The sequence below is a fragment of the Ricinus communis genome, chromosome 5, assembly GCF_019578655.1.
Source record: "Ricinus communis isolate WT05 ecotype wild-type chromosome 5, ASM1957865v1, whole genome shotgun sequence".
NCBI classification, from domain to species: domain Eukaryota; kingdom Viridiplantae; phylum Streptophyta; class Magnoliopsida; order Malpighiales; family Euphorbiaceae; genus Ricinus; species Ricinus communis.
This window is the reverse complement of record NC_063260.1, coordinates 30,673,898-30,698,969: the sequence shown is the minus strand read 5'-3', so window position 1 is coordinate 30,698,969 and position 25,072 is coordinate 30,673,898. Positions and strand designations below refer to the sequence as shown.

General features: G+C 31.0%; 4 protein-coding genes across 7 annotated transcripts; 1 reads left to right on the top strand and 3 right to left on the bottom strand.

Moving 5' to 3' along the window:
• Nucleotides 1-992: 992 nt before the first annotated feature.
• LOC8275375 (protein MOTHER of FT and TFL1) lies at nucleotides 993-2,121 on the bottom strand. Its single transcript, XM_048373516.1, has 4 exons — nucleotides 1,814-2,121; nucleotides 1,642-1,703; nucleotides 1,505-1,545; nucleotides 993-1,392 (listed from the first exon to the last, which is right to left on the bottom strand). Exons 1-4 carry the CDS (start codon nucleotides 2,012-2,014, stop codon nucleotides 1,169-1,171), a joined length of 528 nt encoding a protein of 175 aa, XP_048229473.1. The 5' UTR covers nucleotides 2,015-2,121; the 3' UTR covers nucleotides 993-1,168.
• Nucleotides 2,122-9,693: 7,572 nt separating this feature from the next.
• LOC8275374 (transcription factor MYB102) lies at nucleotides 9,694-11,395 on the bottom strand. The gene is made up of 3 exons (XM_015722673.3): nucleotides 11,164-11,395; nucleotides 10,902-11,031; nucleotides 9,694-10,803 (listed from the first exon to the last, which is right to left on the bottom strand). Exons 1-3 carry the CDS (start codon nucleotides 11,294-11,296, stop codon nucleotides 9,963-9,965), a joined length of 1,104 nt encoding a protein of 367 aa, XP_015578159.1. The 5' UTR covers nucleotides 11,297-11,395; the 3' UTR covers nucleotides 9,694-9,962.
• A 5,215-nt stretch (nucleotides 11,396-16,610) lies between these two features.
• Nucleotides 16,611-21,952, bottom strand: LOC8275373 (putative PAP-specific phosphatase, mitochondrial). 4 transcript variants are annotated; one of them, XM_048374130.1, is made up of 11 exons: nucleotides 21,057-21,952; nucleotides 20,852-20,948; nucleotides 20,653-20,755; nucleotides 19,962-20,047; nucleotides 19,836-19,894; nucleotides 19,625-19,640; nucleotides 19,482-19,541; nucleotides 18,910-19,289; nucleotides 18,382-18,460; nucleotides 17,808-17,858; nucleotides 16,611-16,991 (listed from the first exon to the last, which is right to left on the bottom strand). In XM_048374130.1, exons 1-11 carry the CDS (start codon nucleotides 21,167-21,169, stop codon nucleotides 16,842-16,844), a joined length of 1,194 nt encoding a protein of 397 aa, XP_048230087.1. In that variant the 5' UTR covers nucleotides 21,170-21,952; the 3' UTR covers nucleotides 16,611-16,841. The 4 variants fall into 4 exon arrangements, with proteins under 4 accessions (XP_048230087.1, XP_048230086.1, XP_002524696.1 ...); XM_048374129.1 differs by having other exon boundaries at nucleotides 19,625-19,653; nucleotides 19,836-19,884; XM_002524650.4 differs by lacking the exon at nucleotides 19,625-19,640 and having other exon boundaries at nucleotides 19,836-20,047.
• A 100-nt stretch (nucleotides 21,953-22,052) lies between these two features.
• LOC8275370 lies at nucleotides 22,053-23,158 on the top strand. Its single transcript, XM_002524647.4, has 2 exons — nucleotides 22,053-22,807; nucleotides 22,917-23,158. Exons 1-2 carry the CDS (start codon nucleotides 22,463-22,465, stop codon nucleotides 23,082-23,084), a joined length of 513 nt encoding a protein of 170 aa, XP_002524693.2. The 5' UTR covers nucleotides 22,053-22,462; the 3' UTR covers nucleotides 23,085-23,158.
• Nucleotides 23,159-25,072: the final 1,914 nt, after the last annotated feature.

Below are 25,072 nucleotides of genomic sequence, written 5' to 3'. Positions count from 1 at the left end.
AATTATTAATCTTTAATCACAAATTATTAGTAAATATTAATTTAAATAAGACTTAAATTAATAACATTAAATCAAATTATCTAAAAACTTCAAATTTAATAAAATAAATAATATACTCTCTTGCTTTTTCTAACTTATATTTATGTTAGACTAGTCTTATATCTTGAAATTAAATATAAAAATAAATTATTTAAAATTTTGACAATTAGTAAAAAGAATGATTTGTTTAAATTCATATATGATAAGTAATTTAGTAAATTTTATTGAAGATATTTATGTTTATATTTTTTTTATAAAGATTTATGCACATTTTAAGTTTTTGAATAGTAATAAGTAATATTTAAATAATTATTTATCTTGTAAGCTAAAAAATGGTTAATAAAAAAAATTATCAGAGTAATTTATCTAATATAATTTTAGCACTGAATGTTAAACACTTAGGAATTACGGACTATAAATTGATAAAAATTGGTTGAATATTTTTAAAGTAAATTTATAATAAAAGAAAAAAATAGTAAATATTAAACACTTAGAAATTTTAATTATATAGTAACATGTTTGATCTATTATTCAATAGATAATTATATACAGAATTTTTAATTATATATTATTGAACAATGATGTGATAAGGCATAGACTCAATTGCCTTTCACAATTTCCTACACGTAAGCCCTACCATTATTACAACATCATCTTTCACAATATGTTATCGTATGATATCCCCTTGTTCGATTAAAAACAAATCCATATCCAAAATTATTATTCATGAAGTACTTGATCAACTCAAATCTATAAACATCGTATCAATGTTTATTTCAACTCTTATTCTACCAATATTTATTTTTAATTTTATCCACACAATTTCTTTTATCCACGTACCGTACATGTTTCTGCGCAAAATGAGAAGGCATTTGAATTCGCGATGCGCACGCAAGAAGTAATGGATTGGATAACAAACAACCCACACACTATAAAGCCCCATTATATCCAAATGATACATAACTCCAAGCCCACTTTTAATTTATATACCAGAAGAGAAGGAAAAAAGAAAACACTAGCAATGCAAATACAAGCACATATTAGAAATTCAGAAGGCACATCACATCGCTGTTCCAGTCCACGTGTCAAGAAACGACATCAAAGATATTTCTTCCACTACAACAGAATTTCAACGTTTTTTAACTGCCGGCTCTTTCTGAGAGTTGAAATACACAGCAGCAACTGGGAGCCCCAATCCGTTCTGTGCGGCAAATTGACGGGTGCTAAAGTTTCCACGACCTTCTGGAGCTTTAGTCCTTCCATTCAATGCCTCTCCCTGCTTAAATACAGCGAACACATACCGGTGAATGCCTGTAGGAGGCTGAGGCCCCATGTATGGCACCAGCTGATGTCCTATATATACATATAACATAATCCATTAAGTTTATCAAACTAACAAGAGTAATCTTCAGGATTGCAAGGCTACAACCTAAATCCTTGAAAAAAAAAATGCCAAGAGGAAGACCTTTGGTAGCATCGGATCCTTCTGGAATATCTACAGCAATCCTGCACAATTTCATACGTTTATATGTACGTAGTTCATAATTCCATTAGTAATTAATTCTGGATAAACGAACGACTGAAGGGAAAGTTAATTAATACCAATGGAGCCACTCTCGCCATTTTGGATCACTAGGACTTGGAGCATCAGGATCAACCATAACCTAATAAGGTAAATATATATGCACAATTTCAATCACAGAAAGAAAATTAATATATAGAAGAAAAAGAAAACGATCTTCACTCAAGATTAACATGCATGCATAAAAAATACCAGGGTATAGAGACTCGGAGTGAGTCGAGAACCAAGAATCTGCGCACGAGGCATTTGTACGGCAGCAGAGGGCTTAATCTCACAGCCATTGGCAATTTGTTTAGACCCATAATGTACAGTAAACTCAGCCACCGGATTATACATATCAAGAACTTCTCCGATCACTTTCCCCACTACCAGTGGCTCAAGAGACCGAGCCATGCTTCGTTAGAAATCGATCGAACTGCACCCTTTTGCTTCCGTGTTTTTTTTTTTTTTCTTCTTTCAAGGACTCTGTATATTATTTCTAGTTATCACACGAGCTTTGAAAAAAGAATTGTGACTTTTAAGGCATTAAGCATTTGTTTTTTTCTTTTTCTTGGAATGTTTGGGACTATGTAAGAATTTGGTGACACGTTGCATAAGCTATTTCTGTGCTGACACGTCGATGTGTATTAGGATATCCAAGTAACACGTGTTGGTCTACGGCGTGTCAGTCGATTTCACCTGCCGCCGGCGGTATTGCTTTTTAGTTACTTCTCACGATGGTCCTCTCATGCATTCGATTTGACGGAAATGTCTTTCTTTTGGACTTGAATGTAAACAAGATAATATAAATTTAATACTTTTATGATGTAATATCGATCTTGCATATTATAAATATTAGGACTGATGGTAACATTTCAAAAGTTGTTCCCTTAATTTTGTAGGTTTAGAAAATGAAATTGAATTGGTTAAAATGAAATTACTTAACTTTAGATTTAAATTTATCTATTACGTGTCTAAATTATTAGACGTAAATACACGAATTATTCTTATAGTAAGGGCTCTATGAGGTCGATCGCTCTATAAATTAAAAAGTCATTTATTATAAAAATTAATTATCAACATAAAATAATAAAAGTAAATATAAACACTCTAAATTAATATTTTTAAGAAAATAAAAATAAATTAAATAAATTATAAAGTAAATATACAATAACGTGATGCATAAAAACTATATGCTAAATACAATATTTGGTCTAGCCATTTATTTAGTTATCCCTTTATTTTACTTTAAGCGTAATATGCATTTTTCTTTAGTCATTCAAACTAATGACGCAACTAAAGCAAAGTTTATTGTATCTACATAAACTGAAACAAAGTTGGTTTATCTAATATATTCAACCTAAATATGTTTAGAATAACTACTATTGCTAAATTAATATGATGGTTAACTAACAATAATAACTGAAACTAATAAAGATATGAAGGTAAAAAAATCATTCATTAAATAAATAAATAACATGATTCATATAATAGTAAAAAGACTAAACTAAATACTTATGAAAACTAGCCTAACATATTTAACCCAATAATCATATGATATTAAATAAAAAAAAATATGAAACAATAAACTAAAAGCTCATTCCAGATCCATAATTTCTTCAAGTAAGAAGATGATTAGTCCTCACTCTCCACTTATTGAAAAGCACTTTCAATATAGAAAAAGTAATAAAAACTAAACTAAAATGTTTATGAAATAACTATGAAGAAAATAATGGTGAACAAATACAGAGAGCAGATGGAGAAAAACTCTCCTCCTCCTCTTATAGAATTATGTTTGCAGAAATATATATGGAAAAGAGTTATCATCTAAGCAAGTCTCCATAAAGATAAGTATGCCAAATATAAGTCCATCTAATAGATAAGATTATAAGTATCTTTATCTCCACCAAATATTATCTCATAAATAACTCTTAATATAAATTATAATAATTATACAAAAAGATTAATATGCTCCTTGACCTTGTAATTTTTTGCCAAACTTTACAAATAGCAGCATGCGTCTTAATCTTGGGTCTTGACACGAACATGTTCAATTAAGTTCATTTTTTAAGTATTTTTTTTCATAATTTCCTTTATTGGCTAATATTATCTTGAATTAGATAATTAAGCTTAAATGAGCTAAAAACATATTTATTTATTATATTAAATATAAAAATATATCATTAAAACTTTAAAATACACTAAATATCTATATATGATTTGGACCTATCAATCTAATATTATAATATTTAAAATTATTCACTTATTAATTTGATATAATTTTTATAGATTTTTTATTATCTAGAAATATAACATCAATTAATCTTGTTTTGATTTTATTATAAGATAGAAATATGCTAATTGTTAGATATAAAGAAATATTGTAAAATTTCAAATTTTTAAAAGTGTCTTTTTTCATGATTTATTGATTTTAATAAAAAAATTTACTTTTTATGCATCGAAGTTAAAAAGTTTCATTTCTTTCGTTAGGCTATCAGAAGCAAACATAATGAGCATCTTTAAATTTAGAGTTGGGTGTTAAAAAAACTGCGTTTATTTTTTATTTTTTAATTATTTTTTATTCGATTTATTTTAAGATATAAACTAACTTATTTAAAAAGAAAATAATACATATATTTTTTAAACTTAAAAAAGAAAAAGGTAAGAAGTTAGTTTAGGAATTACAAACTCAGACAGCTTTGGTTGATATTGTTGGATAGGGAAAAGAACAGAAATGGGCCTCTTTCTTAAAGTTGCTTAAAATGTTAGATACGTGCGTAGATTAGAAGAAACACAATTAGGCTTCAAGCTACGTCCAAAGAGAAGATATTTCATACACTTTGGATTTGTACTGACATATGTGATTTTGTAGAACTCATAATTTAAACATAAGGATAACATTTCTCAGTAAACACTCAAATTAGGAAGAAATAATGACTCATCAAATCACGATTAGTGTAGCCATTAATTTTTAGATGGTGTTTGGTTGAAATTTAAAATTTATATATTTTAAATAAAATAAAAATTAATTTAAATTTCTGTATAATCAAATTTTTTAAAAATTGATTATAGCTAACTAAATTCTAATAAAATTAGTATTATTATTAAACTAATTCCATATATTTTATAACACTGATATATTTATTTTAATTTTATGTATTTTTTTTAAATAAAATAAATTTCTTTTAAAAATTATTAACTTCAATGGATCAATGGTGCTATAAAGTAAGCAAAGCTCATCCCTCGCCTCATAATTAACATAGGTACCTAGTGAGAGAAGTCAACCGATAGTACAAGGAGCTTGACATGACACAATGAACCAATAATTCATAGAATCCAACTAATGGACAGGTGTGGGTTAGCTCTTTATTTTATTAAAAAAGATAAAAACTTGATTTTTCATCACTTATATGCTAAGATAGCTTTAACTCAAAATATGTGGCATCTCGATAATGAGTCATGTCGTTCAGGAATCATAATTTCTATCTTCCCACCAAATGTTTAAGTAAGCTCTTTGGACTTTCCTAAATGAGTAGAATCGGACGCGTGATTATTTTAAATATATATATATATATTTTTTTTATTTATGTATTAAATTACTAATAAAAATAATATATATTTATTAATTTTAAATTTTGAGATATATAAAATTTCTTAGTGAATGTTGTAATTTTACTATATAAATTAAAAATTTTACTAACATTTGGCTAATATTAATTTAATATTTTATACTCTAATATTTTATTTCTTGATTTATGAAAAGTCCAATAAGACATGAACTAGTTATTTTTTTCTTTTACTTTTATTATAATATAAAAAAGACAACTTAAACTTTGAAATAAGTGCTTTTACCATTTGAAGTAGGCATCAAATGTTTTATTTTCTAAATGATGATTTAACTAATTTTAATTAGCTGCTTAAAACAGTTTACATAATAATTAAAATTTATGCATACGACAAGTAAGGGCAGCTTAGGTCCAAGTGCAGAGTTAATTCATAAGACTAGTAAAACTAAAGGTTGTTATTGTTCATTAGGTAATGGTGCAAATTTCAAGAGCCCGGGCCCTGATTGTCTTTATCTATAATCAAGAGACTTTTGGGGTAGACCTTACGAGTCCTATCAAACTCATGAAAATTATGTTTAAGCAAATACAATAAGTAATTAAGAAGAAAACCCATTTAGAAGAATTACTTGAATAGGACTAAATATTTCGCTTTAACCGAATACATTCAAAGAAATTAATTTCTTTAGATATCAATCCACCCAAATATTAAATCAATTATTGATAGTTAAAAAGAAGGGCAAATTCTCAAATTTGGGTTTTCACTTAAAATAAATCTAATGATTTTTATAAGGAAGATCTGTAAGGCTCTCATTAATTTAGTAGGGTCCCCTTGAATAGAAGAAGTAAACAATTGACTTTTATCTTCATCAAAAGAAATGCAAGCTCAAAGTCTAGCAGTCTACCATGTTTATCCCAAGCTTGAAACATGCATAAATTTAAGGGCACAGTGTAGCATTTTCTTTAAGGTTACTATCTAGCAGTGTAACATGATTTTTTATAATATAGGTTTCTTCTGCAACAGCAACAAAAATAGACCATAAAATTGCTGTAACCATGAAACCTTTAGTTTCCCAATCTTAAGAAGGAATTACTCCCTCAAGAAAGACAAGTTGGAGTCGATAATGCCCCCAGAGCCCCACAAATAGAAACTTGTAATGAGATCGACATCTCAAAAGGACAAATAAAAAGAAAAGAATAAAGAAGCAGAAACAAACAAAGAAAACATGCAAAAAAGAAAGAAAAAGAATACCAAAAGCGAAGACATAAACCCACTTTAAGGAGTTTACTTATTCAAAAAACAATTGAGTAGTTTTTTCTTTGGACGGTCGATCAAGAAAATGAAATAAATATGTTATTCTTAAGGTCGGCTCATAGTCAAATACGTATATTCGTGTACCATATTGATATCATAATAGCATATCTCATCATTTTTCCTCCAAACTCGAAATAAATAAATAAGAATAATTATATATACTATATTCGACGCTCCCTGCAACAGCCAGTTACCACTGATTAAGGAGAAAAAGAATAAATTAAAGCTTAGAGAAGAGATAACTATGAGGTTTATTTTAGAGGATCAAATCTCATTTATTATATAGATTCTTTTTCCACTATTAGGATTTTATTTGTGAATTTGTATATAATGTCCTTAAAAGTTCAGAAAAAGAAAATTACAGAAGGAGAAAGAGAAGAAGAAGAAAACTGAAGATATGAGCAGCAAGGCGAGAAAGAAACATTCTTTTCCTGCTAACCTTTTCTTATATGTTTGACTATCAATATAGATTTTAAAATTCCGTACACCTTTATGCCCACAAAACTATTGAAAAAAAACTGTATTTCTTTTAAAATCCTGTATTATCTTGACACGTTGAGATCTAAATCTTGATCATTTATGACTCAATTTTTGACAATTTACCTATAATTGCGTATGCAATATCCTAGAGCCGAATTTTTCCTTATTTATCCTTCTCGACGTATAAATGACGTATGGCTTACATGAATGGGGAGGATTGTGTTCGAACCAGTGTGCCGGTGACTGGACTGAGGAACTTCGAATCGTACGAGTAGAAGACTTTCATGTAGATGATTTACTTGTCCATTTCCTACGATGTTTTGACAATTTTGATACCTAATGGTTCTTGGCTTTCATTTACAGGATTGGCGATGTAGACACGCCACATATTTCTTTCTTTTTTATTATTTGAATATGTGGATACATATGATTGGTCTTAGATTAAGTTATGCATTTACTATTAAATTAAGCCTATACAAATTTTTGAAAGTATTATAATTTTTTATGATTCTGTTACTTTTTTTTATTGAAACATATTATGTTATTATAATTCTTAAATTTTATAGAGTGGGTAATTATTTATTAAATAATAAAATCTTAACCATTAAATTTGAATTTAATAATTAAGATTGTACTAGCATAATTTATCATATTATATAAAACATGAGAGGATCTTTGCACTACTTTTAAAAGAAAAAGAAGAAGAAAAAAAAAAAGGCATTCTAACTAGTACACCTTTAGCAAACACAAAAGGAGCAGTAGAGCCGCAAACCCAAAAGCATTAAACTTGATGTTATCATAAACCACTCTCGCTGCACAAAAAATTGGAGCATTGAACCGCCAAGTGTTTTCAGAAAGATGGAAACCCTTGAGTGCAAATCAGCCACTGCATTTCCTTGTGAGAAACTTGAAATCTTATATTGCTGACTTGATTTTGTCACAGTAGCATTGGAAGATTAATTTGGGATTGTCTCCAAAGTGCATTCCATGCTTATATATATTTGTACGCAATTCATCTCTCAAATTGACTGGATACTCTTCGTAAATGATATTGGAAGAGTAGAATCCTCCTTGCTCAGGATATGCATTTTAGGGTAGCCAATTCATTGGGAACTCGAGGCATGTGGAGAAAAACATCTTCAACACGGAAGAACGATATAGAACATATGCTTGCAAATTTGTGGCCGCGATCAGTTAAAGACAATATTGTGTATAGATTTGTAACCCCACCAATAAATTGTTTTCTTGCTATGCATATATGGGCTCACTTTGATCACTAACCTGTCATCTACTGGAAGCAGGTACTAATGAATAGCTACAAATTTAAATGATTGTTTTTGAATGACATCTAATTGCTTAAACTTTCATGTACACATATTCCTGTGCTTTTTAATCATATCTCTCCCATTTAGATAAGGTTTAAACATTAAAGAAGATCCTATTGGTAGGTCCTATTGCCTTTTTGCCAATTATTAGTGTTAATAACGAAATTATTGCCATCACAGGGTTTAAAGTTTAAATATTATCCAATATTGGTAAAATCTATTATTTGATAGAGAGAAAATTATTGAAAAAATAAGTTAATTTTTATCGAATAACTCTCAGGCTGGAATCTCTAGTTAAAAAGAAAAAAAAAAAAAATATATATATATATATATATATATACTCTGTAAATCTATTTTTATCAAAATTCACCTACTCTAACTATGTGCACATTTACTTTAATTGTTTAAAATAATTAAATTTAATGCAATCTATAGGGTTTAGATATCTCAATCTCACTTTACTAAACCATATCATTAATTGCACTGATCCAATAAAAGAAGACAACTACGTGAAATAATCGCCGATTATTAATCACCCTCTCAAAGTTGAAAACCGGATAAGACAACAAAACCTACTCTCACCGGGTCAACCAGTTACCCTAAAACAAGAACCCGAAAGGAGAATGTGGGGCCTATATCTCTCTAAAGTTGGTACCACCACGTGTCTCTAATACGATGACGTAATTACTAGTAGGTCTCTGCTTTGACACTGAAAGCCATTCCTGCTAAGAGGATAATAAAGAGACAAAAACAGCACACAAGACCCACGCCATTATTTTCAATAAAGCCTTTCTTTTTTCTAATAAAAAAAAACAGAGACCCACAAGAGAAATCCTAAGTTACCCATAGAATAAAGACACGTATAAGCTTTTTAGTATTTTCTATAAAATTGTTTGATTTTGTCAAAGTCTCTCATTACCATAAATCCCCATGCAATTATTACTACGTGAAAAGACAGTTCTCTTACAGGTGGCATCTACACGTGTTGAACCCACGTGCTCCAATAAATGTAGCCGGAAAAGGTCGCCAGAGTTTAACCGTCTGTCGGGATCTCTGAAACAGGAAAAAAAAATAAAAATCTTACTTTGTTATGATTGTGTGCTGCCCACCCACCTTCTCTTTTCATTGTTTAACGAAAATTGATTTAGTTTACTAATATTGCGTTGGTCCATTGGATTTTATGTTCGCTTTATAGATCTTATCTTTCCTCTTACGGATAAATTAATTTCAATACAGCGAAGGAAAAATAATGATCCACTTGTTCTCTATTCAAATGGGGAGATTGGAGAGCATGAGATCATTTGATTTTGCTTATATGTCTATTTGAAGTAAGTTCTAGGTACAATAATGTCAGAACAAAATATTATAATAAGAACAGTAATACTAAAAGGAAACACAGTGACATATGAATGATGGAAACTAGCTTCTATTAATTAAACTTGCATAAAAAAAATAAAGAGAAGGGTACGTAGTACACAGTAGGAGATGATCTTTGGCTTGTCGATACAATAATTACGAAACTGGAAAAAGATAAAAAAAATTAATTAATTGCGTATTAACTACACAAAATCCATGTCCCAGAAATTTTGGATGGACAGAAAAGATAAAAGAAATCAGAAAAAAAGAAAAAGAAAAGAGAAAACCTATTCGATCAGTTTCAATTTTTTTTTTTTTTTGAATTACATGAAGTTACTGACATCCAAAATCTCTGGGATTTCATATTTCAAAATGCTGCTATAACTTTCCCTCTCATCTTCAGTGCTGCTGCCGCCATTGATGTACGTTGAATTTGAGTTCAGTGGTGTTGGACTTGAAGAAGGTGTTGATAAAACTGAGGCGAAACTGAAATTTTGGTTGCTGTTATTAGAGATGAAAGTTGATGTTGTGGTGTCAGATGATGGGTCTATAATAGCCGTTTGATCATGAGACCCAAAGTAGTTGTTACAATTCTGTAGAGCAATATAATCTTCTGTTAAACTTGAGGTAGCAAAACCATTGTCGTTTGGCCATTCTTGATTCAGTTGAGAGTTTTGGTCGGCGAAACGTGCTGGGTACTGCTCTACATTTGGGTTCATAAGCTGTGTCTCGTCAGAAAAGGAAACAAATGGGGTACTAGTAGTAGTAGTGGGCATTTCTTGAAATGGTTGAGCTTGCACCAGTGGATGATTATATTGGTTTTGAACTTGGAGATGGCACAGATGATTTTCTTGACCATTTTGATGAGAAACAAAGCTTTGGTCATTTTCACGTTGATGATGAGATGATATGAGAGATGTGGCTAGCCGGAGAAGTTCTGGGTTAACCAGAGGCTGCACTCCGAGCAGTCTTGACATGTTCATTTGTGATGAGTTATAGAGCGAAGAGCCAAGAATTGAAGATAGGTCGAGAAGATCAAGTCTAGGACTGTGAGTTACAGGATCAATTCCCATTCGGAGAAGCCTTTTTCTAATGTGTGTATTCCAGTAGTTCTTGATTTCATTATCTGTTCTTCCAGGCAAGCGGGCAGCTATGGCCGACCATCTGTAATACCAAACCAAAACAAAAGCTTATTAGACAAAACATCAATTAACAGTTTTTTAATCAAAGAAGATATAATATAAAATGTGGAAAAACCTTACTTGTTTCCTAATATACTGTGCAGCTGAATTATTGTCTCCTCCTCTTCAAAAGAAAATCGTCCTCTCTTGATATCAGGTCTCAAATAGTTAGTCCAACGAAGACGGCAACTCTTTCCACATCTTTGCAGTCCTAAACCAAATAATCCCAAGAAACAAGAAAAACCCATCAAAACAAAGTCCAATAAGAGATTAATATACTTAAACCATACATATACGCACTAGAAAATCAAAAGAAAGAAAGTGTATATGTATAACAACATACCAGCATTCTTTGGAAGTGTTCTCCAGTTGCCATAACCATGTTTCTGTATATAATCAATTAGCTTCTGATCTTCTTCAGGTGTCCATGGCCCCTTCTTTAGCCCATTCTTGTCACAACACGGTGTTCTACCCATGTTCAAGCTAATGGGTGTTTTTGAGCTGCTGCGGTGTGTGTCTGAGAAAAGGGGAGAGAGAGAGAGAGAAAAAAGATTACAAGTTCTAACAAAGAAATGGATGTAGGGTCCGTATGCCATACGTACTTGTATAAATAGCGAAAAGAGAAGGGTAAGAACCAAATAGAAGTCAAAAGGATTCGGTGCCGTCCTTTGGCGACGTGTCCCTCCTCTCTGGAGAAAAATAAAAGGTTTCGAAAGTCATATAATTATGACTCTCTAATAATTCTAACAATATAAAACATCATGCAAAATGAATTCTTTACTCGTAATTCACATGTATGAATATTTGAAATTAATTAATATAATATTGTCGTCCAATTTTATGTATCATTTTTGAGTTATGATCCTGTTTTAACTTTACAATTAAAAATAATTATTTTAACATCTCACGTGAAAGAAGAAAAACCCAATACTAAAATGATTCACATTAATGTCATAAAATACAGTATTTTCCTTTATAATAAGAATTGGTTATGTCACGAAATAATTGTTCAATGTGTATAATCAACACTAAGATTTATAAAATGCATAAAAGGAAAAACTAATTATATTTATAATTTACACAAAAAATTTTAAAAAATAGTTTTTTTAGCTAAAATTACTAAATTTTATTATTATTTTTTTAAATATCTCTATTAAACTTTCTATAAAACTTATAATTTCAAAGTATAATAAAATGTAAAATTATGAATAGTTTTTGACAATTATCTATTAAACTAATATATATATATATATATAAAGAAAAATATCATTTCTTTTGGGCAGAAAGTTTAATTAGAGAACTCAATTTTATCTATCGTTTTCTTTCCAACTATAAGTGCCACTCCTCACTTTCTGGATTCACATTAGCTGTCACCAACCTCAAACAGACACGTAAGCCTATTTAACGTGACCTTCGTTCAAGGGTTTCTTGATCTTCATGCATGGCTCCATCTTATACGAAAATGGCTTTTATGGGAGATTTCTATTTTTAGATTTCAATTACCCTTTTTTGTCCCTTGATAATTCGTTCTTAAGGGCTACTCAGTACTAGCGATATGCCACGTCTCGAGGGTAATTCGGTCATTTTTTAAATAAAAAATAATACTTCTGGGCTACATATGTAATAATAAATAAGGGGTAGACTGAGAAACGAGCATTTAATTCACTTTCATCAATTATAGAGTTCGGTGTTTGCCGTAATACCGGAACATTTATTATACGGACTCTGCTGAAAAAGGCTTCTCCTCCAATAAATTTCAAGATAAGGTTTTTCTTTTTTCAATTAATTATTAATCGGTTTTACATTAATTAATAACAATATCTATTATTTTATTAATACATCATTAATGAATATCATATTTGTTAATTGATTCAAAATGACATTATATAATATTAACATTAAATAAATTTCAAGTTAAAATTACACTACTAATATTTATATTATGGTACAAATATTTTTTTTAATAAAATAAAGTTAAAAAATAATTAACATTTAACGTTTAAACTAATGAATATTAATTATTCTTAACAAAAAATACGCGTCAAAAAAATGCACATGAGAAAATTGGGCCGGACCATAAATATAACAAAATAACAGAAATAACAAGCAAGCGCTTGCATTGTTGCAGTTTAATTGCTAAATTAATTTTGTACTTTGTTCTTGTTTTCAAATCTATCATGTAGGTTTTATTTTTTCAATTTTAGCAACATAGTTTGACATTTATTTTTGTTTTTAGCCTAGATTATGATATATCATATTTTATATAAAAGCGTGGCAGAAATTAATAATCAAATAAAAAAATAAGTTTTACTCTTTAAGACAAACATATATAATTATCATATAGAAGTTGAAAACGGACCTTCCACAGAGAAAAGTTTCTTTTCCTTTTCTTTTTTAAAAGAACAAAAATCAACGAATCCTGCATTCAAATGAATGAATACCTGCTCCCTTTTTCTTCTCTAAAAATGTAGAACTGCTGGTTCAAGCATTTCGCTTCTCAATTATTGTATCAACTTTCGTGTGATTGAACAAATTTCAATCGGGAGTAATTATCATAAAAATCAAACCCTTGTCAGAAAATAGATGCTTTTACGAAATAGGTGTATTGGTTAGGACTCGAAGAACTTAGTCAACATAATATAAAAACACAGGAACAAAAGAAAAATTAACTTTTTTATTCTATTTGTGTGAACACAAACGACTATTCACTGTAGCATACAGCAGCAGCATGATGACTTGTACCAGTTATTAATTAGTCCACTAGCTTTCTGATTTTTCCATGTGACGAAAATTCATCAAATGATTCCAAGATCAAGAAAAGCAAACCCATCATATAAATGTAAATAATTCAAGTTAAATAATTTCAGAACTTTAATTTTGAATTCTAGCTCCAGAGACTTATGGTATGCAGTTGAGGCATAAGGTGAGTGATATTCCGCTTTGCATGTGGGTGCAGTTTTAGTTGTAATTTTGTATAGCCGCAAACCATGAACTTACTACCCTTTCTTTCCCAGCCACTAGTAAAGATATATATGTATTGCTGTCAGGGAAAACGTCAAGAAACTCATTTTCATTGACTATGGCCACATTAATAGAGTGAGCAATTACTGCATCTTCTTTGAAATTTAAAGTTTCTAATTTTGCAGTAGACCCAGAAAACTTATGCCAAAACATATATATAAAAAAAGGCAGACCAGGGAGAATAATTAATAATGTTTATACATGCTTAGGAGAGAGGCTACTCTAACGAGCTTCGCAATTTTCGAACACGCACTTGTTTGAGTTCTACATTCTAATAATAGTTCTCAAATTACAATTCACTTTCTTATTTAAAATGAATAAATATATATTGATCATCTATTTATTTGACGTGACATATATTTTTAAATATCTCTAATGAAATCATTTTATAATACAGGAAGGTGGACACGATTTCTTTTCATGCCACTAGAAAGGAATTTGATAACTAGCTAGCAATTTTCAAAGCAAAGCAAACACGACTCTAGAAGACAAATGAACACTTTTTGGTAGTAAAAGAACAAAAACAATATGAACGCAGATCGAATATGAGATGTACAATTAGGTTTCCTTTTCTTCAATAAGATGAAGTAAGGGAAGGGCGTGGAAGGTCTAAAAGGGAATAGGAGAAATTCTGGGTGCTGAAAAGATATGAATACTTGATTCATTATATAATGTTCCAAAAGAGAAAAAGAAGAAAAAGATGTCCATGTTTTAAGTGGTCCTACGCCTTCATTTCCACCTTTAAAGCTGCAATTTTTGATCATTTTCATTTTTCAACACGCCAATGCATTTGGTCCTCTCATAAAATAACAAAATTTCACTTTTGACATCTATTTTTTATTTTATAAAAAAATAAATTTATTTATTTATCATGAAATATAATATAATTATTTTTTTTTTTAAAAAAGAAGTTTTCTCAATAGAATATCTAGCATCAATGTATGACCAGAGAATTGTCTGATAAATAAACTGTTAAAAAGGTAAATAATAATGGCTTTTACTGAATTCCAGCACAAGCAAATGCATGATTCATTTCACACTTTCTTCATTCGCAAGCAGCCTTCATTAAGTTTCCTATTGAAATGTTGATTAAATTGAAACGAAAACGAATAGATTGGCGTCTACATCGGCTAAACCAACCAAAGCAGCTCAATCAACTGCATTGTGCCAATTTATTTAAAATTAATTATCCTCTATGCTTAATTATTATTCCGTTTGGTTAAGCACCATTTATGCGGTGGTGTGTTAGGCGGAATTTCTAACCTACATCTCATCATTCAAGACATTAATTACTCTTGAAGCATGAATTTGGGTCTTCTAGATCAACCCATCCACAGGCTTCCATATAATGTAATCTCTCATCTGACTACAACCCTGTTCTTGATTTATACATGGACATCAAATACTAAAAGCTTGAAATCACACATGCTGAAATAGAATCACAAATCCTATTAAAAATGCATATAAAAAAAGTATTGTTAGTATTTTTTTAATTTTTTTTTACCATAAGAAAGATAATTAATTACATCTTCCTTAGGTTGCTTGGATGCTTTCTTGCCTACGCTGTTATTTTATTGTTGCATTAAAATTAATATTGGTGATTATAAAAGCAACAAGAAAGGGGAATCAATGTATTATTGGATATGGGTTCTAATAAGCCTTTCTATAAATGAATAAATAATAACCATAATCTTAGGTTTAATGTCCCCCTGTTCGCTGTCATTGAGACATACGAGTAATAAAAATGTAGCCAAATCAGCAAAAGCATAAAAATAGTAGAGAAATGCAGAATGCTTACATCTTGTGCTTGAAATGGTAATTACTTGTCCAAATTTTAGGGTTTGCTTAGTAAATGGGTTACCTGAAATGCAGCTAGCCTTACGTCTTGGCGTTGACTCGCGGGTGTGTCTGTGTACAGAAATTTGGTAGATTAACTAATAATTATTTAATGCAGGCATGAGCTTTAAGAAAAAAAAACATTATTTTTACTTATATATATATGAAGTTAGCTGTTTGATTGCTCCACCTGTCGAATATGGTAGAAGATTGGGTTTGGTATTATTGCTGCAAGATCAATTCTTTAAACAAAATTCATTTTGTTTATGGCTATTCTTGGATACGAGATCCAAGGCATGTGTAGACGGCTATCCAATTGTTACTATATTAATGCACATTTTCTTTCTCTATGTACTTTTTAGAGAAAAGAAAATAGTACGGAGTCCATTTGTGAATTCATATATTACTGGTACATAAAACAGAGAAGACACCTGGCCTTTTTGAGATACGCCCAGAACTTTCTCAAGATTTGGTTGCTTTAAAAAATTACAATAGGGCAAAAAGATGATGAGCGAGGAGGATATAATTTATTGGTAAGAACCCTGAATTGAGAGCTTCAGACGTGCTCCAAGCATATTGGTCATTCGAACTGATTTAAAAGCCTAGTTAGGGTTTCACGTGCTCCAGTTCCCATTTATTGGTACCGCAAAGAAGGCATACATTTATTAGACAAACATCATCGGCACACGGCACTCGAACAACAATTTTGCTGGTATGTAAAGAAAGACTTAACTATGATCATAATTATTATTATAAACATGGACTTCAATTTGTCCTTAATTCTTTTTTTATTATAACCATCATGAAAGTGGCAGGAGGTTGAAATTTAATGGAATCTGAAAATCTTTTAAAAGGGAAAAAGCTCCAATATAGAGCACAGTTAACTACTGGTCATCTTTCATAATGTTACAGCTTTATACGTATGATACCATGTGAAATTGTAAGTGCTCAATTTTCCATTGGCAGCTTGATCATTTTACCATATTTCAGCATAAAAGCTCTGAATTATAGTGTTGCATAATTGTTTCGAAAGAAACATTTGTAGGCTGAGTTGATGTCAGCTTCAAAAATAAGAAAAATGCAGAATGATTGAAACAACTCCCAGTCAAATCTTTCTCTTTAACCACAAGGAAGAGACTGACCCAGACTGGATATCATTTACTGTTAACCAACGGCTGAACTTGAAGCAATCATCTCCACTATCTGATTATGTAATTTACCATTAGTTACGAGAACACCACCTGATGGGAATATAATCCTTCGTTCTACTTGATCTGCTGCAAAATCAAGCTGGTTCCCTTTCCAGTCAGTTACCTGCCGAAGAGGGAGTAGATTATTAGATTGAACAAGATACAAGTTATTACAATATATCTCAAGTTTTAGTATAAGTTCTACAATCATTCACACCGTACAAATTTTATGTACACTGCCAAGCTAAGAAATGAAATTTTTACAGAATCAGGTCTTCAGCTAAGACAACAATACTAAATGCCAGGAGGGGGCCAGAAAGGAACTAGAACATGATTCCCCAATACATGGAGGATGGCGAAGTGACATTATTTGATTTCAAAGAGGCACCATCTTTCGCACCTAGGCATTCATAAGAGAAAATTCTTCATGGATTTGCTGACCAAAACTTCCTGTAAGGAAGATATGCAGCACTAAACATTGATAAATGTTGAAATTCCCAAGTATGGCGTAAGAGATCATGTATAAAATAAGTGCCTGCCAACTTGCCAAAGATCTCTAGTCGGCGGCTCTCCTAGGGTTCCCTCATCTGGGATCCCTGGGATCTTTCCTCTAATTGCCTCCAAGTGGTACTGTAATTCTGCAAACTCATCCTTTCCAGTATAATTATACCAACCAATTGCAGAAGAAAATGGAGGCTATCTTGCTAGGAAGCTGAAATGATTTCAATAATTCTTCAAATGCATCCAGCAGCATATTCATGTTCTCGAAAATTGGAATAAGAACATATACTATTTTCTGTTGTTATCCCTTTCAAGTACATTTATAATTATAATTGATCAGCAGACAAAAATATCAATATGTCAATCCAGGAGATCAATTGACATGTGTTAACAGCCACAAATAATGAATTAAGAAAGAGGCTGGTGAAGGATCACATACCTTTCCCCCAGCTTCATGTACGCATATTATGCCAACAGCATGATCCCAAGCCTACAGTTATTAACTTTAAAAATTAAGTAAAGTCGACCCTCTTAATTAAAATTTTTTCAAAGAACTTCATTCCTCATTGAATGGTTAAAAGCTTATTATTCAATAACTAATAAATTTTGAAAGATATACCTTATTTAGAAGAGAAATGTTATATGTCTATATATCATTCCTTTAATGTTTGTTATGTTTATGATTATTGGAATTTTAGAAGTTATCAACCACAAACAATTAGAAGTTATCATATATATATATATAAGTTTCTTTGCAATCACTTGTTTAACAAGTATTCAGCTTATACTTTTTATAATAAATTCTTTTTATGTAGTAGTTTATTAATTTTTATATACTGACTTGCTTTGAATATATAGTCTCATACTATTTTAGAGTTTTTATCTTTCATAAACTTAATAAATTAATATCTTTAGTATTTACAATTTTTATCCCGCCAAGTATATTAATTATAAAAGAGTCAGTATAACAACAACTTTTCCTTTTTTTCTTTTCTTTAAAATCAATATTGTACCTTGATGGTTCTCTGAGTCGTTGATCGAAGTATGAAGACCGATGCCCTACCCGAAGCCACCATTAGATACTTGCATAAACTGCATTAAATCACAACTATATCATGTAAATTCAGTGAAGCCTGTTAATCCAGAGTTTAGGTAATGGTTACATCTTCATCACTGTTAAACAAAGGATTTTAGAATGAGAAAGGTGTTATACACCATTCCCACCACCATTCAAATGCAAGTACCCTCCACCAATTAGAGACATTTCACAGTTAGTTTATCTTGGTTAACTGATTCAAGGTTGCCTTGTTTGTCCCTTGATCATGTTTTGTGCCAAAACATGACAAATACTTAGGTGAACGCCAGTGGAGTGCAGTTCAGAAGCTCATACATATAAATTTACTTTGTTAATTTGGTTTAGCATCATTTGTAGACTTTGACAAACAGCAAACACTAAATCACCCTACAGTAGCAATCAGAATTCAAGAAGGCACAGCCAATGTAGTATAATGTAGTTAAAATATCGATAGATAGGACACAACCTTCCACAGCAAGTGGGCAAAAGGAGAATTTCTTTATCGCCAACACTATCAGCTTCACTTGTTGCATCAAATAAATCTGAAAGTGGCAAAGACTCCCATGTTTGACTGTCTGAAATACAAAAACGTGCTTCAGGCACCAAGTTATGTCCATCAACAATACATCGGGTCCAACCATCAAGAACTTTGGTTGATCTACCCAGCATATCTGGTAATTCCTTTGTCCATGTTCCACACCCGACATGAGCTACCATAAGGGTCCCAGGTCCAGATAGCATATTTTCAATTTTAGTAGTGGATTTGTAGGAATTATCCTCTGTCCAGTTGGGGCAGCCCATAACACCTAATACAATCTCTCCTTCCACCACAAGAGCCAAACCTACCTGAAAATCAGCACAAGTACCAACTGCTTAGCCAGTGGGGAAACTGCCGGATGGATTATACTTTCAGGAAAATTTTTCTTGGAAACTAGCTAGTTAGTGACTTGAACCAAATTGTTTATCTCATCCATAAGGACACTTCTCAAATGGAAAAACAACAAAGAGATTAGAAATAGAAATTAAAATAAAACACACCACATATAGGGCCTCATTTCCTTTAACAAAACCTTTAGTGCCATCAATTGGATCTAGTACCTGCATTGAATTTATAGACCATGATAATAGAAGAGATATAACTCAAGTAATAATGCTTCTTGATAATGTTAAAACTGACCTACCCCGCTGCACTGCAAACTGCAAGATGAAACTATAATAATAATCACAAATCCCTTTCAAAAACAAATAAATAAACATAGGACAAGCTCGTATGGATATTGCTAAGAGCCATAAGTAATTTGAATAACCAGATTCCAGGAACATAACATAGCATTTGAAAAATAAAAATAAATTATTGCTTCAAAACACATTTTGCTGAATAGAGTTACCTACCCAATATGTGGCTGGGTTTGTTCCAAAAACAATAGGATTCTTCCCCCCTCTGTCAATTGCTGCTAGGACATCAGCATGTTTCAATGGTTTATCATTGGAGTTGGCTTTATCAGTAACCACACTTACAACAGAATCCACCAAATTATTTGAGCGTACGAAACTTGAATCCTCTTCAGCCACCAAGGGAATAGAAGGGAACACCTTACCCAGTTCTGTCCAAAAAATAAAGAGAGAAAAACCAAGAACTTTTGGTCCCAGAAATGGCAAGAAAATTAACAATCCAAAGGCATCCTGAAAAATTCACATGCCCCTTGTTTATAAATCTAAAAGAAGCAAGAATTCTATTCAATTTAATCCAATTCTATGATGTCATTTTTATGTTTTGAAAGTCCATTACTCACAGTTGGTAGAATTTAATTCTTTCAACTGGAAAAGAAAGTAAGGCATCTTGAAAGATATTAAATCATGCCAAAACTGACATGATTTTGCAAGAATTCAATTCAATTGAACTCTTGTACATGATCTTTTTCCAAACACTGCTATACTAAGAATGCCATAATTTCATTGAATTAAATTCTATTTAGTCAATTCTCACAGTTTCTAGATATCAAATAAGGCATTTTGCAGCAAATGACTTCATTTTGCAAGATATCAAATGATTTAGTCCAAAAGAATCAAACAATGCCTTATACACAATTTGGCACTTTTTAAACATCGGCAGCAGAAAATGCATTAACATTCAGCAAAATTTCAAGCAAGAATGAAATTTAAATTAACATAAGATTAAAAAATAAACAATACAACAAAAAAAAAAAACCTAAGCTGACAAGTGCCTGAACTCCAAAATCAGCAATAGTAACTGGAGTCTGGTCATTCTTTTCAACTATCCTTCCTTCACTAGAAAACAGTGATCGTTTCACCTGCCAATAAATCTCACCATCACACGTAACACTTGAATTTATTTTAAAGAGAAAAAGGAATTACAAGCAATCCCTGTTAATAAAGAAAATGCTTACGTCAACGCAAAGACGACAAGCTCTTTCCACGACTTTAATTGCAGCTTCCAGCTCTCTGTGGTACTTTGCCTCGTGAGTTTGAAATGGAAGGCTCGACCTGAAAATACAGCAGCAGAAATGATTTTTTTTTTTAAATATGAAATGTAAAAAAAGTAGAGAGAGAGAGAAATTTTGATGAAAAGGAGAAGAGTCGAGTGGAGTGGACCTTACAGGAAAGAATCCTTTACGTCGAGGTGTAAGTGAAGTAAGATGAAGATGACGACGGTGAATGTATCTGGCGGTGGAGAGGTGAGAAGCGGAGTGGAGAAGAAGATCCATTGGAGGGAAAGACTAGGTGAGACTTGTTGGCAGTTGCTCTTCCCTTCAAGTGAAAGGATTTGGTTCGGGAGGTCATTGCCTCTTTTTTAAACGTTGAGTTTTCACCATCACTTCCTTCATCACTGAGGATGAAAACGTGGTGAGCTGGTGATTGCCAAAATGGGCCGTGACAGGGCCGACACCATTTGGACCAAGATTAGATAGATATTCGGGCTTTAAGTAGAAAGTAGTGTTTTTCAAACAATTTCTTCGATTACAAGGCTATCAAAATTGGAAGAATCCAGAGGTGCAGAAGCTTCTTCCAAGTAAATCCTACGTAGGCAGAGAATCATCCTTATCGGCTTATCCAATTGTTCTTTTCTCCTCAATTCATTAAGTCGCAAGCGCCGCCTACCCCCAGAAATATAGCACCCAGTTTTCTTGTCAATCTCCCTCAAACTGAACCAGATCATATAGCCCATAGTTCCCATCTCTTTCTCTATATATTTGACTCTCAATTTCGCATCTCAAACAAGAATTAATATCTTACTCCACATATTTTTCAATTACTTATTTATCTTCTTTATAAATGAGCTTGAGGTATGCGAGCAGGGTGATGTACCAGGCAGGAATGCGAGCGTTGCAGGGAATGAAAGATAAGGCATCAAAGTCTTTGACAGAGTCTGCAGCTTCTTCAAAGCAGGCAAGACGTTTTTCTGGTGCTACTGCTGTTGATTCTGATGCTTTAAGTAAGTCTGCAGCCAAGAACGACAAGCTTAAGAAAGCTGAGGAGTCTCTCAGGACGGTCATGTACTTGAGCTGCTGGGGTCCTAATTAACAAACTCATCATCATCAAGAACAAGCAAATTCAGCAGCTTTTCAATTAATTAGTTGAGTTGTTAGTTTTTCGAATAATAACTAGGAGGAATATATTATAAATTGTAATCCCTTTAATTTGTATATAATATCTGTAAATATTTATGTATAGATATAGCATAAACATAATCCCTGTTGTTACGTTTATTTTGGGAGCTAATAGATATAATCAAGTAGTGTAAGAAGTCAAAACCGTCCATTTTGTTTTCTGTTCTGCAATTAAAAGACTCCTTATCCCTTTTCCAGAGAGAGAGAGAGAGAGAGAGAGAGAAGATTACATATGGGCCCGATTTTATTAGTAGATCAGACCAAGAGTGGGCTTGTTAATGTTCTAAACCCAACACGGTCGAATCAGGGAAGAAGCCCTACATGGAAATTTTTCTTGGATAATCCATATTCCATTTTCTATTTCCACCACACAAAAGTCCCTGAACGAAAATGATAAGCACACAATCTGTAGCTCCATTACACATTTCTGTTAACGTCTTAGCCAAGAACTTGCGAAAAAAGAAAGGAAAAAGTATGATTTCGCTCGAAATTTGTAAGACCTGTCAATCAACATTTATCCTGAACCCCTCAAAGCTCCCGAAAGAAATGGTAAAACAACAAATGCCCACTCCAAGGAAGGTATTCCACAGAAGAAAACTTTCACTGAGAGGATGCAGTGCACAAGAACCAGAGAAAAAGAAGACAGAAAGGCGAAGTTTCTTGAGTCTTGAAGAAGCTGGTTTGGTTGAGATATCTGGTTTAAGCACTCATGAGCGCTTCCTATGCCGGTTAACGGTATGGCCTTCTCTGTTAATAATAAAATCTAAGTACGGAAAATGTCAAAAATTACAAATAAATATAATAACGCGACATGAAATTGAATTATGTGTATCTGTATGTTCAGATATCATCGCTGAACCTCTTGAGAGTAATCTCTGAGGAAGAAGGATGTGCAATTGAGGAGCTGAATGCTGGAAAGATATGTGATTGGTTCGTCAAGGATAAGCTGAAGAGAGAAGAGAATATAGATTCTGCAGTCCTTCAATGGGACGATTCTGAGTTACAGTTTTGAGTTCTTTTTGCAATTTAATTATGTTTTTACTTCCGCCATCAATCAACTAATTAAAAAGCTCGAGTTCGTGAATATTTTATAGAGCCTTCTTGCTAATGATCATTGATTCATTCGTCATAAATTATTAATTAAAATCAAACCTTATCTCTGACTTTTTCTTTGGATTGTTTCATAATCGTGGCGTTCTTATTAGGGTTTTTCTTCATGATCCAAATGAGATTTCTAAAGCATGCGTATAAATTTACAGCAATATTTTGTGCTGTAGACTTTCTTGTAAGTTATATAATAGACTATTTAAAAGTTTTTCTATTTTGACGCATTCCTTAATTAGACTAAAAAGTCAGAATGTCATACACAGTCTATTTGTTCATCCATCATTGCTTACCACGACCTGAAATTGCCTTGACCCTAGCCGTGATTGAATGAAGACCCAACACGGTTGAACACTTGAAACTAGAAAGCAATTGCATCCCAATGTACATAATCCAACATCTAAACAGTTAAATATCTCTTTTTTTATCAAAAGAAATTACAAAACTCAACCAGTTTTATTTTTCTTTGCTTTCACGTGGAAGAGTATTCCTTATAATTTTAAATTATGTTTCTTATGGAAACTATTAAATATTAAGACTTCTTTATTTATCTTTTTTTCTAAATTTTTTTGAAGCAACATTGTATGTGGTTAAATTTAAAAGACGAAAAACTAATTCTTATAAAATATTTATTATTTTTTGAGAATTATATTTCTCTCTTTCTGTATATTTTTCTTTGTTAAAAAAATGAATATTATTGAAATATATTTATTTCAAAATAAATTAAACTAATTATCTTCAATTTTAATAGAAAATATACAGGAAATTATTGATAAAAAATGCTGAATGTCGGACCACTCAATACTTTATTTGAATAATATAATCAACTAATCCCACTACTAATCCCACTTAAATAAAATAATAAGCCAAAACCACAATTATCACCCTACCTTTTTGCCCCCTAAAGTCAACAACCCCACGTCAACGGCTCAAATAAGACTTTAACATTGGCCCATTCTCTCTTTTTAGCATACACAAGAAACTACTGCTACTGCACGAGTCACGGTCTTCCTTTTGTATTTATTCTACTAAGCGTGTTACAGCATTTTTATTTTAAATATCAATAATTTTTATAATAAAAATATTTATATACAAAAGTAAATTTTATATTTTAATTGGTTTTTATAAATATTAATAATTTTATTTCTATACATTTTAAAAATTTTAATAACAATTATAAATATTAATTAATTTGAATATATAAAAAAATTATTATATATTTATTAAATATAAAATAAAAAATAAAATTAGATTCAATATATTTTTCTATATGTCAAATTTTTTATTTAAGAGTCATGATATAAAATGCCATTTTAATATATTATTTATTTTTTAAATATGAAATAAAAATTAATTTCACTTTTTACATATAAAAATCAAATTTTATTTTTTACTTATATTTAATAAATATATTATAGGTTTTTATGTATTTGATTTAATTAATAATTATTATTTTTATTTTTATTAGTGAAATAAAAAACTAAAACCATTAATATTTATAGAAATAAATGGAAGATAAATAATAAAATATAAAAAATTTATCGAATTATGTTTTCTATATTTAAATATTTTTTAGAATATTATTTATTATAAAATTATTATTTTTAGAATAAAAAATACTATTAAATATGCTTTTAAGCTTGCCGTATAGAGAAAATTATTAATATATATTATTTATTTCTCTTATTATATAATACTTTATAAATTATATTTTTATATAATTTTATATTTAAACCTAAAATAATGAATACATGTATAATTATTTTATATTAATGAATAATGAGTTTTTTTATATATCAGATCACAAGTGCGACGTAGTCTCCTTATCACAGGGTCAAAAAAGAAACATGAGAATTCAAAAGGAAAATGTCAGTCATGCACACGATGCCGTTTTAA

Bases quoted from the DNA above. Each gene is read 5' to 3' on its own strand.
- LOC8275375 (XM_048373516.1), bottom strand. From the start codon at position 2,014: ATGGCTCGGTCTCTTGAGCCACTGGTAGTGGGGAAAGTGATCGGAGAA. The intron at 1,704-1,813 runs GTATTTTTTATG...TTACCTTATTAG, and splicing joins CTCCGAGTCTCTATACCCTG to GTTATGGTTGATCCTGATGC. The intron at 1,546-1,641 runs GTATTAATTAAC...GAAATTGTGCAG, and splicing joins TGGCGAGAGTGGCTCCATTG to GATTGCTGTAGATATTCCAG.
- LOC8275374 (XM_015722673.3), bottom strand. From the start codon at position 11,296: ATGGGTAGAACACCGTGTTGTGACAAGAATGGGCTAAAGAAGGGGCCA. The intron at 11,032-11,163 runs GTATGTTGTTAT...TATTTGGTTTAG, and splicing joins AACACTTCCAAAGAATGCTG to GACTGCAAAGATGTGGAAAG. The intron at 10,804-10,901 runs GTAAGGTTTTTC...TTGGTATTACAG, and splicing joins CACAGTATATTAGGAAACAA to ATGGTCGGCCATAGCTGCCC.
- LOC8275373 (XM_002524650.4), bottom strand. From the start codon at position 21,169: ATGGATCTTCTTCTCCACTCCGCTTCTCACCTCTCCACCGCCAGATAC. The intron at 20,949-21,056 runs GTCCACTCCACT...CTGTATTTTCAG, and splicing joins AAAGGATTCTTTCCTGTAAG to GTCGAGCCTTCCATTTCAAA. The intron at 20,048-20,652 runs GTTTTTTTTTTT...TTTTTTGGACAG, and splicing joins TCAGGCACTTGTCAGCTTAG to AACTGGGTAAGGTGTTCCCT.
- LOC8275370 (XM_002524647.4), top strand. From the start codon at position 22,463: ATGATAAGCACACAATCTGTAGCTCCATTACACATTTCTGTTAACGTC. The intron at 22,808-22,916 runs GTATGGCCTTCT...CTGTATGTTCAG, and splicing joins GCTTCCTATGCCGGTTAACG to ATATCATCGCTGAACCTCTT.